The sequence below is a fragment of the Lactuca serriola genome, chromosome 5 (genome assembly GCF_051521515.1).
Source record: "Lactuca serriola cultivar US96UC23 chromosome 5, Lser_US96UC23_V15, whole genome shotgun sequence".
NCBI classification, from domain to species: domain Eukaryota; kingdom Viridiplantae; phylum Streptophyta; class Magnoliopsida; order Asterales; family Asteraceae; genus Lactuca; species Lactuca serriola.
Window position 1 is genome coordinate 313,954,169 of NC_136412.1, and position 16,549 is coordinate 313,970,717.

At 32.2% G+C, this 16,549-nt stretch overlaps 3 protein-coding genes across 3 annotated transcripts; all 3 read right to left on the minus strand.

The window, feature by feature from the left end:
- Window positions 1-1,351: 1,351 nt before the first annotated feature.
- Window positions 1,352-3,290, minus strand: LOC145050824 (mannan endo-1,4-beta-mannosidase 4-like). The gene is made up of 5 exons (XM_078999017.1): window positions 2,976-3,290; window positions 2,581-2,778; window positions 2,343-2,465; window positions 1,960-2,162; window positions 1,352-1,748 (listed from the first exon to the last, which is right to left on the minus strand). Exons 1-5 carry the CDS (start codon window positions 3,288-3,290, stop codon window positions 1,352-1,354), a joined length of 1,236 nt encoding a protein of 411 aa, XP_078855143.1.
- A 3,263-nt stretch (window positions 3,291-6,553) lies between these two features.
- LOC145050825 (mannan endo-1,4-beta-mannosidase 4-like) lies at window positions 6,554-8,492 on the minus strand. Its single transcript, XM_078999018.1, has 5 exons — window positions 8,178-8,492; window positions 7,783-7,980; window positions 7,545-7,667; window positions 7,162-7,364; window positions 6,554-6,950 (listed from the first exon to the last, which is right to left on the minus strand). The coding sequence occupies exons 1-5, from the start codon at window positions 8,490-8,492 to the stop codon at window positions 6,554-6,556; spliced, it is 1,236 nt and encodes a 411-aa protein (XP_078855144.1).
- A 3,281-nt stretch (window positions 8,493-11,773) lies between these two features.
- Window positions 11,774-13,712, minus strand: LOC145050826 (mannan endo-1,4-beta-mannosidase 4-like). Its single transcript, XM_078999019.1, has 5 exons — window positions 13,398-13,712; window positions 13,003-13,200; window positions 12,765-12,887; window positions 12,382-12,584; window positions 11,774-12,170 (listed from the first exon to the last, which is right to left on the minus strand). Exons 1-5 carry the CDS (start codon window positions 13,710-13,712, stop codon window positions 11,774-11,776), a joined length of 1,236 nt encoding a protein of 411 aa, XP_078855145.1.
- Between the last annotated feature and the right edge of the window lie 2,837 nt (window positions 13,713-16,549).

Below are 16,549 nucleotides of genomic sequence, written 5' to 3' on the forward strand. Positions count from 1 at the left end.
TCTGCCAAGACCCTAATATATGTGTATTAATAATGATTTATGTATTTGTTTAAAAAAATTGGATTTTAGATTACCAAAAAATAACATTTGCGCCAAGACACCAATATATGTGTTAATTACTCCTTAAGACTATATTTTCTTCACCAGCATACGTAACTTAATCATTTATCTTCTTTATTAGGAGTTTGATGTCAAAAATAACTTAAATAGTTTTGAATTGATCTTCTTTTGTTTGTTACAACATAGGTAATATTGGTTAAAACATGAATTAGTATTCTACAAATTATATTGAAATAGGTTTAGTGGCATATTAACAAGATGTTTTTTTTTGGTTTAAATCACTTGGAAAAAGTCATCCAATAGCTTTATACATTCCCCCTGTCTCTCACACACAGACACACACATACATATACACACACACATTTCGGTCGGTATTAAGTAATGGTTTGTTTAAGTATCACAACTCCCACAAACATAATTTTAATTCAAAATCAAGATCTAAAGGCATAATAATCATTGGTATATCATGACTTATATCCTTTGTCAAGCAATATTAATAGGATAAGTATGCATTTCATGCAGAAAGGTCTAATTATTTTGAGATTTTTTTTGATAAAGTCCTAAATCTTTTTTTTGAATAGAATAAACCTGATCGTTTAACATTTTGCCCAAATTAAGTAAAAAGTTTTTTTAATTGGGAAAGACAGATTATATGATTTTCCCAAAATAACGAGACTTTTTTTGTTAAAAAAAAAGATTTATGAATTTATCAAAAAAAAATTCCAAAATAATGAGACTTTTTAGTATAAAACTCGGGAAAATATTTGTTCATTTAAGTATCACCACCCCAAAGGCACAAGTGTAATACAAAATTTAGGTCAAAAATCTTGATATTTAATGATATATCATGACCTATATCCCATATCAACTAATATTAATATTCCTCTCGTCGATGATCTGCGATCAAAAAGTGGTTTGAATACATATAAAAGGATTCACATATGTTGACGTGACTTGTGTGTTTGATAGACAAAATATTTATAACATTAAGAAAAGATAGACAAAAGCTAAGAAAACACATAAAAATACCTTACATATATTACCATATTTAGATAAAAAGGAAATGCATCAATTTTCCCACTTCGTCCAACAATACTGAGTTGAAGTTACCCGCGGTACAACATTACTAATAGGGTGGAACTATTTTGTTTCATGCAAAATGGTTGCTACCTCTATCTTTATTTTCATTTCACTATTTAAACTTCACATTTTCTAAAGGTAAGTAACGCAGCAGAGAGAAATATCATTTTATCTCGAAAGGGATAATTATTTGTTCAGGAACCCAACATAATTATTTTTCAACAGCAACGGGAGAGAACTCAAGGTTGGTTGAAGAGTTGAGTGATGAAATTCTTTGAGACTGTTTGGCAATTATTGCAGCAGTGGAGGGGTTTTGGTCCAAGACAACTTGGTACCCATCACCCCAGTTATCCATTCCTTCCGCCATGACTTGCCAAAAAGTTGTACCTGAACACGACCTCCGGTTTCTTGCACTTTCATAGGCCGTGTTGAATATCCCACCAAAGTACTCATCCCTTGCTTCTACGGTGTAACCTGAAGACCAAGAGGACTTGCCAAATTCTGCAATCAGTAAAGGTTTTCTCAAGATGGAATCACAATCCTCAATATGTGCATTAATCCATTTTTCAACAAATTTAGCTCGAGCTTCATCGCTAGCTCCCGGAACCCTAAGTTAAAAATCGAAATACCCACATATGTTATTCAATAAAATTAAATAACATAAAAGATTGTTTTAGTTATAAATAAGAAACATGCATTTCATGAAACATTTTTAGGATGCTAACTACGTTCGGGTGTTGGCTAGCGTGACATGCAAAGTATATATACGAACAAAAGCATTGTGATGGAGTTTATATGTCGGTATAGACTCGATCATACCATTGGTCGGGATACAGATGGATTGTAGCAAAATCCACATTGTTGACGCCGTTGTTTGTAATGAAGTCGGTCCCTACTTCATAGCCCGGATTGTTTTGCTTCTTTTCAGGCATTGATTCCCCATAAAACCCTTCAAGTCCGATTTCGAGAAGATGGTTCTTATCAATGGACTTTATTTCAGCTGCCATTTCTACTATCCATTCCTGCACAAAGAAGAGATACCGATGGTTATAGGTTATGCACCATATAGTTTAATAAAAAACCAGTTTCCTCTATGTACTCCTATCATTTGAAAGTAAAAGATTTCCTTCTTTCTAGATAATTGATTCGGGCATTTTCTCATATGAACAACTTAACTGTGAGAAAACAGAGAAAACAAGAACCTGTAGAAATTTCCCTGATAGATCAGACTGGCAGCGGGGTTCGTTCATTAGCTCCCATGCAAAGATGGTGGAATCATCCTTGTAGTCAACCCCGGTGATTGAGTTGCGTCTCGTAAGAATGGTCTGTAGCAAAACAGTATTTGCAACATGCTCAAATTTTTTGACAAAATGTACATACAGCTGTTGTAGAAAATTTTTGTGATATAATGGAAACATTGTTTCCCAAACATATATATACCTTCAAATGATTCTTATAATATCCTTTAACTACAACGTTAGTAAAGAAATCATCATCACTATTCAAGTATTGTCCTCCATGATCCCTTGCCCACTGAACATATTGTTTTTTACCTCCAAAATCATCCCAGTTATTAACCAAGCTGAGAATCAAGTGAATCCCATACTTTTTCGCTTCTGATATCACAAAATCCAATCCCTGGAATGAAAATGTGTGGATGGTTATCACAAGTAACATAAAACAGAGGTGTTAAAGTGTTTGTGATCTTGATTATTACTAACTTTTATTTCAATATGTCCGTGTCGATTTGTCGTATGGTTGATAAGATATTACTTTTTAATGTTTACAGATCATGTTGAATAAAAAATAGAGGCTAAAATAATAGATAAAGTTACCTTAAACATGTCCTCATTGTAAAAACCGGGAGAGGTTTGCAGGGGTTTGTTGCCACCATCACTAAAAGCCCATGTCCTAACCAGGTTCATTCCTATCTTGGAAGATTCTTGAAATGCATCTGTGACCTTCACCCTTGTAGATGGATCAGAAGCCATACACATTAACCAGTAGGCGTTAAAGCCATTAAAATACAACGGCTTTCCATTAACCATGAAATGATGTGTCCTTGTCTCCACAAAACTATCATTAATGGTTGACAGGTGGCATTTACCCTTGCATTCTCCTTTTAGAACTGCATTTCCTTTTCCTGGCATGGTTAACAAATCGCTAATCTTTAATAGTGGATATATGAAATAGGAAAGTTAGTAACCAATGTTTAGAGTAATGGATGGAAAGTAGTGTGTTTTCTCTTGTCTGCTTAGCTCGTCGAGAATTTATATCGCATGTCTTGTTACCAATCTAGTTGGAAGTGGGGACATCATCATATTTATTATGTAACTTAACGATACATATGCATCATCATTCATAAGGAATGACAAGCGACTTTGCGATGCCCATGCACGGTGCCATACTTTTGGTTGTAAGACACACAAACATTTGTTACTCCAAATGAAAAAGCAAAAGAAAAAATGATACTGCTTTTTCAAATACTGTTGCAGGTATGTTATGTTTGGATACTAGATCCTTGTGCATAATATGCCATTAAAAGATTAGCTTTTAGTCGAGTTCCAAACATAAAAAATATGTTGACCAAACGAATTGTATTTAGAGATTCGAAGATGGTACTAGATTCTTTTCAAATACTATAATATTTTGTTCCTCCATACATTAGAGACCACATGTGCTTGAAAAATAAATATATAAAAATAAAAAACAAAAAGCCCAAAATAAACGCACAAGTCGTTGCTTGTGCATGAAAAACTAGGTACATTTTGATTATTTATTTATTTATTTCTCCACTCTTCCAAACCATTTTGTCGTTTTTTCGGGTTCCTTTTTTCATACGTTGAAATCTAGGATGTGACTTTCTTACGTTAACGCATCACCATTCATGGGGCATTTGGTTTCCTTATTTGACTTTTTAACGTCATATAGAAAATATATATTAAATTTTATGTTGAATTTTCCTGTTGATAGTTTTTATCACGTGTATTCTCCAAATGGAATTTGTATCAAAGTAGATGTTATGTATGTTGCACACATCACTTTTGCATGTGAATTTATATTGATGATGTCATGTTTTGTTTTCATGTAGTTAATGTAATAACAAGTGGTTGAGTAGCATGACATATAGCAAGTGGATGTATTGTAATCTAAACATAACTCGCTTTGCTTGTGTACGAGGTGTTCTCTGTTATAATAAAACATCCGATAGATGTTTGGGGTTCCAAAACCTATCATAATAGGCAATGTAACTGCTTAGAAGGAAATTCGATAGATCTTAAACCAATACTTTTAGAAGACTAGTGAGGAAACACTCCCTTATCATTTTTTATGTGTTCGTGCATCGATACTAAGTAGTGTATAATTACTCATTAATTAAAGTTTATTCAGACTACACTTGTACACATTACATATATTATAAATCTTTGGTGATAAATGCTAGATGTTTATAAAAATGACCCTCACCTTATATTAATTAATTTAATCGATATTAATGTTAATTATAAAGAAAATTATGAAAATTATAAATATAAAATTAAACAAACAATTGTTAGGTTTAAGACTGCATGACTAAGATAAACATTGCACCAAAATGTCTACCCAATATTGATAAAGTGTATTTCAAAGGTATGACTAAAAAGCACCAAAATGTCTACCCAATATTGATAAAGTGTATTTCAAAGGTATGACTAAAAAGTTTACAGTCGCTTGAGGGCCTAAGGCTTACAATGCACCAAAATTTATTCCCAATATTGATAAAGGATATTTCAAAGGTACGACTAAACCTTAAGTTTATAGTTGTTGATATAACCTTGCGATCGAAAATAAAGCAGGAATTTTTGAACTCCAGTTAATTTGAGTTCCCTATTATATAATCTTGTAGGCAAATGAGAAATAATCAGTTTAGTTCTTCTACGAGCCCAGTTGTATTAATCAATGATTTTACTTATTATATTGAGAAAACAACCTCATAATTGGAAAGGTTTCATGAAAAATGATCATCATAATTCTGAGTTTGCTGACATAAATATTCATATTATAGATTACAATAAAAGTAACATTTCTGCCAAGACCCTAATATATGTGTATTAATAATGATTTATGTATTTGTTTAAAAAAATTGGATTTTAGATTACCAAAAAATAACATTTGCGCCAAGACACCAATATATGTGTTAATTACTCCTTAAGACTATATTTTCTTCACCAGCATACGTAACTTAATCATTTATCTTCTTTATTAGGAGTTTGATGTCAAAAATAACTTAAATAGTTTTGAATTGATCTTCTTTTGTTTGTTACAACATAGGTAATATTGGTTAAAACATGAATTAGTATTCTACAAATTATATTGAAATAGGTTTAGTGGCATATTAACAAGATGTTTTTTTTTGGTTTAAATCACTTGGAAAAAGTCATCCAATAGCTTTATACATTCCCCCTGTCTCTCACACACAGACACACACATACATATACACACACACATTTCGGTCGGTATTAAGTAATGGTTTGTTTAAGTATCACAACTCCCACAAACATAATTTTAATTCAAAATCAAGATCTAAAGGCATAATAATCATTGGTATATCATGACTTATATCCTTTGTCAAGCAATATTAATAGGATAAGTATGCATTTCATGCAGAAAGGTCTAATTATTTTGAGATTTTTTTTGATAAAGTCCTAAATCTTTTTTTTGAATAGAATAAACCTGATCGTTTAACATTTTGCCCAAATTAAGTAAAAAGTTTTTTTAATTGGGAAAGACAGATTATATGATTTTCCCAAAATAACGAGACTTTTTTTGTTAAAAAAAAAGATTTATGAATTTATCAAAAAAAAATTCCAAAATAATGAGACTTTTTAGTATAAAACTCGGGAAAATATTTGTTCATTTAAGTATCACCACCCCAAAGGCACAAGTGTAATACAAAATTTAGGTCAAAAATCTTGATATTTAATGATATATCATGACCTATATCCCATATCAACTAATATTAATATTCCTCTCGTCGATGATCTGCGATCAAAAAGTGGTTTGAATACATATAAAAGGATTCACATATGTTGACGTGACTTGTGTGTTTGATAGACAAAATATTTATAACATTAAGAAAAGATAGACAAAAGCTAAGAAAACACATAAAAATACCTTACATATATTACCATATTTAGATAAAAAGGAAATGCATCAATTTTCCCACTTCGTCCAACAATACTGAGTTGAAGTTACCCGCGGTACAACATTACTAATAGGGTGGAACTATTTTGTTTCATGCAAAATGGTTGCTACCTCTATCTTTATTTTCATTTCACTATTTAAACTTCACATTTTCTAAAGGTAAGTAACGCAGCAGAGAGAAATATCATTTTATCTCGAAAGGGATAATTATTTGTTCAGGAACCCAACATAATTATTTTTCAACAACAACGGGAGAGAACTCAAGGTTGGTTGAAGAGTTGAGTGATGAAATTCTTTGAGACTGTTTGGCAATTATTGCAGCAGTGGAGGGGTTTTGGTCCAAGACAACTTGGTACCCATCACCCCAGTTATCCATTCCTTCCGCCATGACTTGCCAAAAAGTTGTACCTGAACACGACCCCCGGTTTCTTGCACTTTCATAGGCCGTGTTGAATATCCCACCAAAGTACTCATCCCTTGCTTCTACGGTGTAACCTGAAGACCAAGAGGACTTGCCAAATTCTGCAATCAGTAAAGGTTTTCTCAAGATGGAATCACAATCCTCAATATGTGCATTAATCCATTTTTCAACAAATTTAGCTCGAGCTTCATCGCTAGCTCCCGGAACCCTAAGTCAAAAATCGAAATACCCACATATGTTATTCAATAAAATTAAATAACATAAAAGATTGTTTTAGTTATAAATAAGAAACATGCATTTCATGAAACATTTTTAGGATGCTAACTACGTTCGGGTGTTGGCTAGCGTGACATGCAAAGTATATATACGAACAAAAGCATTGTGATGGAGTTTATATGTCGGTATAGACTCGATCATACCATTGGTCGGGATACAGATGGATTGTAGCAAAATCCACATTGTTGACGCCGTTGTTTGTAATGAAGTCGGTCCCTACTTCATAGCCCGGATTGTTTTGCTTCTTTTCAGGCATTGATTCCCCATAAAACCCTTCAAGTCCGATTTCGAGAAGATGGTTCTTATCAATGGACTTTATTTCAGCTGCCATTTCTACTATCCATTCCTGCACAAAGAAGAGATACCGATGGTTATAGGTTATGCACCATATAGTTTAATAAAAAACCAGTTTCCTCTATGTACTCCTATCATTTGAAAGTAAAAGATTTCCTTCTTTCTAGATAATTGATTCGGGCATTTTCTCATATGAACAACTTAACTGTGAGAAAACAGAGAAAACAAGAACCTGTAGAAATTTCCCTGATAGATCAGACTGGCAGCGGGGTTCGTTCATTAGCTCCCATGCAAAGATGGTGGAATCATCCTTGTAGTCAACCCCGGTGATTGAGTTGCGTCTCGTAAGAATGGTCTGTAGCAAAACAGTATTTGCAACATGCTCAAATTTTTTGACAAAATGTACATACAGCTGTTGTAGAAAATTTTTGTGATATAATGGAAACATTGTTTCCCAAACATATATATACCTTCAAATGATTCTTATAATATCCTTTAACTACAACGTTAGTAAAGAAATCATCATCACTATTCAAGTATTGTCCTCCATGATCCCTTGCCCACTGAACATATTGTTTTTTACCTCCAAAATCATCCCAGTTATTAACCAAGCTGAGAATCAAGTGAATCCCATACTTTTTCGCTTCTGATATCACAAAATCCAATCCCTGGAATGAAAATGTGTGGATGGTTATCACAAGTAACATAAAACAGAGGTGTTAAAGTGTTTGTGATCTTGATTATTACTAACTTTTATTTCAATATGTCTGTGTCGATTTGTCGTATGGTTGATAAGATATTACTTTTTAATGTTTACAGATCATGTTGAATAAAAAATAGAGGCTAAAATAATAGATAAAGTTACCTTAAACATGTCCTCATTGTAAAAACCGGGAGAGGTTTGCAGGGGTTTGTTGCCACCATCACTAAAAGCCCATGTCCTAACCAGGTTCATTCCTATCTTGGAAGATTCTTGAAATGCATCTGTGACCTTCACCCTTGTAGATGGATCAAAAGCCATACACATTAACCAGTAGGCGTTAAAGCCATTAAAATACAACGGCTTTCCATTAACCATGAAATGATGTGTCCTTGTCTCCACAAAACTATCATTAATGGTTGACAGGTGGCATTTACCCTTGCAATCTCCTTTTAGAACTGCATTTCCTTTTCCTGGCATGGTTAACAAATCGCTAATCTTTAATAGTGGATATATGAAATAGGAAAGTTAGTAACCAATGTTTAGAGTAATGGATGGAAAGTAGTGTGTTTTCTCTTGTCTGCTTAGCTCGTCGAGAATTTATATCGCATGTCTTGTTACCAATCTAGTTGGAAGTGGGGACATCATCATATTTATTATGTAACTTAACGATACATATGCATCATCATTCATAAGGAATGACAAGCGACTTTGCGATGCCCATGCACGGTGCCATACTTTTGGTTGTAAGACACACAAACATTTGTTACTCCAAATGAAAAAGCAAAAGAAAAAATGATACTGCTTTTTCAAATACTGTTGCAGGTATGTTATGTTTGGATACTAGATCCTTGTGCATAATCTGCCATTAAAAGATTAGCTTTTAGTCGAGTTCCAAACATAAAAAATATGTTGACCAAACGAATTGTATTTAGAGATTCGAAGATGGTACTAGATTCTTTTCAAATACTATAATATTTTGTTCCTCCATACATTAGAGACCACATGTGCTTGAAAAATAAATATATAAAAATAAAAAACAAAAAGCCCAAAATAAACGCACAAGTCGTTGCTTGTGCATGAAAAACTAGGTACATTTTGATTATTTATTTATTTATTTCTCCACTCTTCCAAACCATTTTGTCGTTTTTTCGGGTTCCTTTTTTCATACGTTGAAATCTAGGATGTGACTTTCTTACGTTAACGCATCACCATTCATGGGGCATTTGGTTTCCTTATTTGACTTTTTAACGTCATATAGCAAATATATATTAAATTTTATGTTGAATTTTCCTGTTGATAGTTTTTATCACGTGTATTCTCCAAATGGAATTTGTATCAAAGTAGATGTTATGTATGTTGCACACATCACTTTTGCATGTGAATTTATATTGATGGATGGAATTTGTATCAAAGTAGATGTTATGTATGTTGCACACATCACTTTTGCATGTGAATTTATATTGATGATGTCATGTTTTGTTTTCATGTAGTTAATGTAATAACAAGTGGTTGAGTAGCATGACATATAGCAAGTGGATGTATTGTAATCTAAACATAACTCGCTTTGCTTGTGTACGAGGTGTTCTCTGTTATAATAAAACATCCGATAGATGTTTGGGGTTCCAAAACCTATCATAATAGGCAATGTAACTGCTTAGAAGGAAATTCGATAGATCTTAAACCAATACTTTTAGAAGACTAGTGAGGAAACACTCCCTTATCATTTTTTATGTGTTCGTGCATCGATACTAAGTAGTGTATGATTACTCATTAATTAAAGTTTATTCAGACTACACTTGTACACATTACATATATTATAAATCTTTGGTGATAAATGCTAGATGTTTATAAAAATGACCCTCACCTTATATTAATTAATTTAATCGATATTAATGTTAATTATAAAGAAAATTATGAAAATTATAAATATAAAATTAAACAAACAATTGTTAGGTTTAAGACTGCATGCCTAAGATAAACATTGCACCAAAATGTCTACCCAATATTGATAAAGTGTATTTCAAAGGTATGACTAAAAAGTTTACAGTCGCTTGAGGGCCTAAGGCTTACAATGCACCAAAATTTATTCCCAATATTGATAAAGGATATTTCAAAGGTACGACTAAACCTTAAGTTTATAGTTGCTGATATAACCTTGCGATCGAAAATAAAGCAGGAATTTTTGAACTCCAGTTAATTTGAGTTCCCTATTATATAATCTTGTAGGCAAATGAGAAATAATCAGTTTAGTTCTTCTACGAGCCCAGTTGTATTAACCAATGATTTTACTTATTATATTGAGAAAACAACCTCATAATTGGAAAGGTTTCATGAAAAATGATCATCATAATTCTGAGTTTGCTGACATAAATATTCATATTATAGAATACAATCAAAGTAACATTTCTGCCAAGACCCTAATATATGTGTATTAATAATGATTTATGTATTTGTTTAAAAAAAATTGGATTTTAGATTACCAAAAAATAACATTTGCGCCAAGACACCAATATATGTGTTAATTACTCCTTAAGACTATATTTTCTTCACCAGCATACGTAACTTAATCATTTATCTTCTTTATTAGGAGTTTGATGTCAAAAATAACTTAAATAGTTTTGAATTGATCTTCTTTTGTTTGTTACAACATAGGTAATATTGGTTAAAACATGAATTAGTATTCTACAAATTATATTGAAATAGGTTTAGTGGCATATTAACAAGATGTTTTTTTTTTTTGGTTTAAATCACTTGGAAAAAGTCATCCAATAGCTTTATACATTCCCCCTGTCTCTCACACACAGACACACACATACATATACACACACACATTTCGGTCGGTATTAAGTAATGGTTTGTTTAAGTATCACAACTCCCACAAACATAATTTTAATTCAAAATCAAGATCTAAAGGCATAATAATCATTGGTATATCATGACTTATATCCTTTGTCAAGCAATATTAATAGGATAAGTATGCATTTCATGCAGAAAGGTCTAATTATTTTGAGATTTTTTTTGATAAAGTCCTAAATCTTTTTTTTGAATAGAATAAACCTGATCGTTTAACATTTTGCCCAAATTAAGTAAAAAGTTTTTTAATTGTGAAAGACAGATTATATGATTTTCCCAAAATAATGAGACTTTTTTGTTAAAAAAAAAGATTTATGAATTTATCAAAAAAAAATTCCAAAATAATGAGACTTTTTAGTATAAAACTCGGGAAAATATTTGTTCATTTAAGTATCACCACCCCAAAGGCACAAGTGTAATACAAAATTTAGGTCAAAAATCTTGATATTTAATGATATATCATGACCTATATCCCATATCAACTAATATTAATATTCCTCTCGTCGATGATCTGCGATCAAAAAGTGGTTTGAATACATATAAAAGGATTCACATATGTTGACGTGACTTGTGTGTTTGATAGACAAAATATTTATAACATTAAGAAAAGATAGACAAAAGCTAAGAAAACACATAAAAATACCTTACATATATTACCATATTTAGATAAAAAGGAAATGCATCAATTTTCCCACTTCGTCCAACAATACTGAGTTGAAGTTACCCGCGGTACAACATTACTAATAGGGTGGAACTATTTTGTTTCATGCAAAATGGTTGCTACCTCTATCTTTATTTTCATTTCACTATTTAAACTTCACATTTTCTAAAGGTAAGTAACGCAGCAGAGAGAAATATCATTTTATCTCGAAAGGGATAATTATTTGTTCAGGAACCCAACATAATTATTTTTCAACAGCAACGGGAGAGAACTCAAGGTTGGTTGAAGAGTTGAGTGATGAAATTCTTTGAGACTGTTTGGCAATTATTGCAGCAGTGGAGGGGTTTTGGTCCAAGACAACTTGGTACCCATCACCCCAGTTATCCATTCCTTCCGCCATGACTTGCCAAAAAGTTGTACCTGAACACGACCCCCGGTTTCTTGCACTTTCATAGGCCGTGTTGAATATCCCACCAAAGTACTCATCCCTTGCTTCTACGGTGTAACCTGAAGACCAAGAGGACTTGCCAAATTCTGCAATCAGTAAAGGTTTTCTCAAGATGGAATCACAATCCTCAATATGTGCATTAATCCATTTTTCAACAAATTTAGCTCGAGCTTCATCGCTAGCTCCCGGAACCCTAAGTCAAAAATCGAAATACCCACATATGTTATTCAATAAAATTAAATAACATAAAAGATTGTTTTAGTTATAAATAAGAAACATGCATTTCATGAAACATTTTTAGGATGCTAACTACGTTCGGGTGTTGGCTAGCGTGACATGCAAAGTATATATACGAACAAAAGCATTGTGATGGAGTTTATATGTCGGTATAGACTCGATCATACCATTGGTCGGGATACAGATGGATTGTAGCAAAATCCACATTGTTGACGCCGTTGTTTGTAATGAAGTCGGTCCCTACTTCATAGCCCGGATTGTTTTGCTTCTTTTCAGGCATTGATTCCCCATAAAACCCTTCAAGTCCGATTTCGAGAAGATGGTTCTTATCAATGGACTTTATTTCAGCTGCCATTTCTACTATCCATTCCTGCACAAAGAAGAGATACCGATGGTTATAGGTTATGCACCATATAGTTTAATAAAAAACCAGTTTCCTCTATGTACTCCTATCATTTGAAAGTAAAAGATTTCCTTCTTTCTAGATAATTGATTCGGGCATTTTCTCATATGAACAACTTAACTGTGAGAAAACAGAGAAAACAAGAACCTGTAGAAATTTCCCTGATAGATCAGACTGGCAGCGGGGTTCGTTCATTAGCTCCCATGCAAAGATGGTGGAATCATCCTTGTAGTCAACCCCGGTGATTGAGTTGCGTCTCGTAAGAATGGTCTGTAGCAAAACAGTATTTGCAACATCCTCAAATTTTTTGACAAAATGTACATACAGCTGTTGTAGAAAATTTTTGTGATATAATGGAAACATTGTTTCCCAAACATATATATACCTTCAAATGATTCTTATAATATCCTTTAACTACAACGTTAGTAAAGAAATCATCATCACTATTCAAGTATTGTCCTCCATGATCCCTTGCCCACTGAACATATTGTTTTTTACCTCCAAAATCATCCCAGTTATTAACCAAGCTGAGAATCAAGTGAATCCCATACTTTTTCGCTTCTGATATCACAAAATCCAATCCCTGGAATGAAAATGTGTGGATGGTTATCACAAGTAACATAAAACAGAGGTGTTAAAGTGTTTGTGATCTTGATTATTACTAACTTTTATTTCAATATGTCTGTGTCGATTTGTCGTATGGTTGATAAGATATTACTTTTTAATGTTTACAGATCATGTTGAATAAAAAATAGAGGCTAAAATAATAGATAAAGTTACCTTAAACATGTCCTCATTGTAAAAACCGGGAGAGGTTTGCAGGGGTTTGTTGCCACCATCACTAAAAGCCCATGTCCTAACCAGGTTCATTCCTATCTTGGAAGATTCTTGAAATGCATCTGTGACCTTCACCCTTGTAGATGGATCAGAAGCCATACACATTAACCAGTAGGCGTTAAAGCCATTAAAATACAACGGCGTTCCATTAACCATGAAATGATGTGTCCTTGTCTCCACAAAACTATCATTAATGGTTGACAGGTGGCATTTACCCTTGCAATCTCCTTTTAGAACTGCATTTCCTTTTCCTGGCATGGTTAACAAATCGCTAATCTTTAATAGTGGATATATGAAATAGGAAAGTTAGTAACCAATGTTTAGAGTAATGGATGGAAAGTAGTGTGTTTTCTCTTGTCTGCTTAGCTCGTCGAGAATTTATATCGCATGTCTTGTTACCAATCTAGTTGGAAGTGGGGACATCATCATATTTATTATGTAACTTAACGATACATATGCATCATCATTCATAAGGAATGACAAGCGACTTTGCGATGCCCATGCACGGTGCCATACTTTTGGTTGTAAGACACACAAACATTTGTTACTCCAAATGAAAAAGCAAAAGAAAAAATGATACTGCTTTTTCAAATACTGTTGCAGGTATGTTATGTTTGGATACTAGATCCTTGTGCATAATCTGCCATTAAAAGATTAGCTTTTAGTCGAGTTCCAAACATAAAAAATATGTTGACCAAACGAATTGTATTTAGAGATTCGAAGATGGTACTAGATTCTTTTCAAATACTATAATATTTTGTTCCTCCATACATTAGAGACCACATGTGCTTGAAAAATAAATATATAAAAATAAAAAACAAAAAGCCCAAAATAAACGCACAAGTCGTTGCTTGTGCATGAAAAACTAGGTACATTTTGATTATTTATTTATTTATTTCTCCACTCTTCCAAACCATTTTGTCGTTTTTTCGGGTTCCTTTTTTCATACGTTGAAATCTAGGATGTGACTTTCTTACGTTAACGCATCACCATTCATGGGGCATTTGGTTTCCTTATTTGACTTTTTAACGTCATATAGCAAATATATATTAAATTTTATGTTGAATTTTCCTGTTGATAGTTTTTATCACGTGTATTCTCCAAATGGAATTTGTATCAAAGTAGATGTTATGTATGTTGCACACATCACTTTTGCATGTGAATTTATATTGATGATGTCATGTTTTGTTTTCATGTAGTTAATGTAATAACAAGTGGTTGAGTAGCATGACATATAGCAAGTGGATGTATTGTAATCTAAACATAACTCGCTTTGCTTGTGTACGAGGTGTTCTCTGTTATAATAAAACATCCGATAGATGTTTGGGGTTCCAAAACCTATCATAATAGGCAATGTAACTGCTTAGAAGGAAATTCGATAGATCTTAAACCAATACTTTTAGAAGACTAGTGAGGAAACACTCCCTTATCATTTTTTATGTGTTCGTGCATCGATACTAAGTAGTGTATGATTACTCATTAATTAAAGTTTATTCAGACTACACTTGTACACATTACATATATTATAAATCTTTGGTGATAAATGCTAGATGTTTATAAAAATGACCCTCACCTTATATTAATTAATTTAATCGATATTAATGTTAATTATAAAGAAAATTATGAAAATTATAAATATAAAATTAAACAAACAATTGTTAGGTTTAAGACTGCATGCCTAAGATAAACATTGCACCAAAATGTCTACCCAATATTGATAAAGTGTATTTCAAAGGTATGACTAAAAAGTTTACAGTCGCTTGAGGGCCTAAGGCTTACAATGCACCAAAATTTATTCCCAATATTGATAAAGGATATTTCAAAGGTACGACTAAACCTTAAGTTTATAGTTGCTGATATAACCTTGCGATCGAAAATAAAGCAGGAATTTTTGAACTCCAGTTAATTTGAGTTCCCTATTATATAATCTTGTAGGCAAATGAGAAATAATCAGTTTAGTTCTTCTACGAGCCCAGTTGTATTAACCAATGATTTTACTTATTATATTGAGAAAACAACCTCATAATTGGAAAGGTTTCATGAAAAATGATCATCATAATTCTGAGTTTGCTGACATAAATATTCATATTATAGAATACAATCAAAGTAACATTTCTGCCAAGACCCTAATATATGTGTATTAATAATGATTTATGTATTTGTTTAAAAAAAATTGGATTTTAGATTACCAAAAAATAACATTTGCGCCAAGACACCAATATATGTGTTAATTACTCCTTAAGACTATATTTTCTTCACCAGCATACGTAACTTAATCATTTATCTTCTTTATTAGGAGTTTGATGTCAAAAATAACTTAAATAGTTTTGAATTGATCTTCTTTTGTTTGTTACAACATAGGTAATATTGGTTAAAACATGAATTAGTATTCTACAAATTATATTGAAATAGGTTTAGTGGCATATTAACAAGATGTTTTTTTTTTTTGGTTTAAATCACTTGGAAAAAGTCATCCAATAGCTTTATACATTCCCCCTGTCTCTCACACACAGACACACACATACATATACACACACACATTTCGGTCGGTATTAAGTAATGGTTTGTTTAAGTATCACAACTCCCACAAACATAATTTTAATTCAAAATCAAGATCTAAAGGCATAATAATCATTGGTATATCATGACTTATATCCTTTGTCAAGCAATATTAATAGGATAAGTATGCATTTCATGCAGAAAGGTCTAATTATTTTGAGATTTTTTTTGATAAAGTCCTAAATCTTTTTTTTGAATAGAATAAACCTGATCGTTTAACATTTTGCCCAAATTAAGTAAAAAGTTTTTTTAATTGGGAAAGACAGATTATATGATTTTCCCAAAATAACGAGACTTTTTTGTTAAAAAAAAAGATTTATGAATTTATCAAAAAAAAAATTCCAAAATAATGAGACTTTTTAGTATAAAACTCGGGAAAATATTTGTTCATTTAAGTATCACCACCCCAAAGGCACAAGTGTAATACAAAATTTAGGTCAAAAATCTTGATATTTAATGATATATCATGACCTATATCCCATATCAACTAATATTAATATTCCTCTCGTCGATGATCTACGATCAAAAAGTGGTTT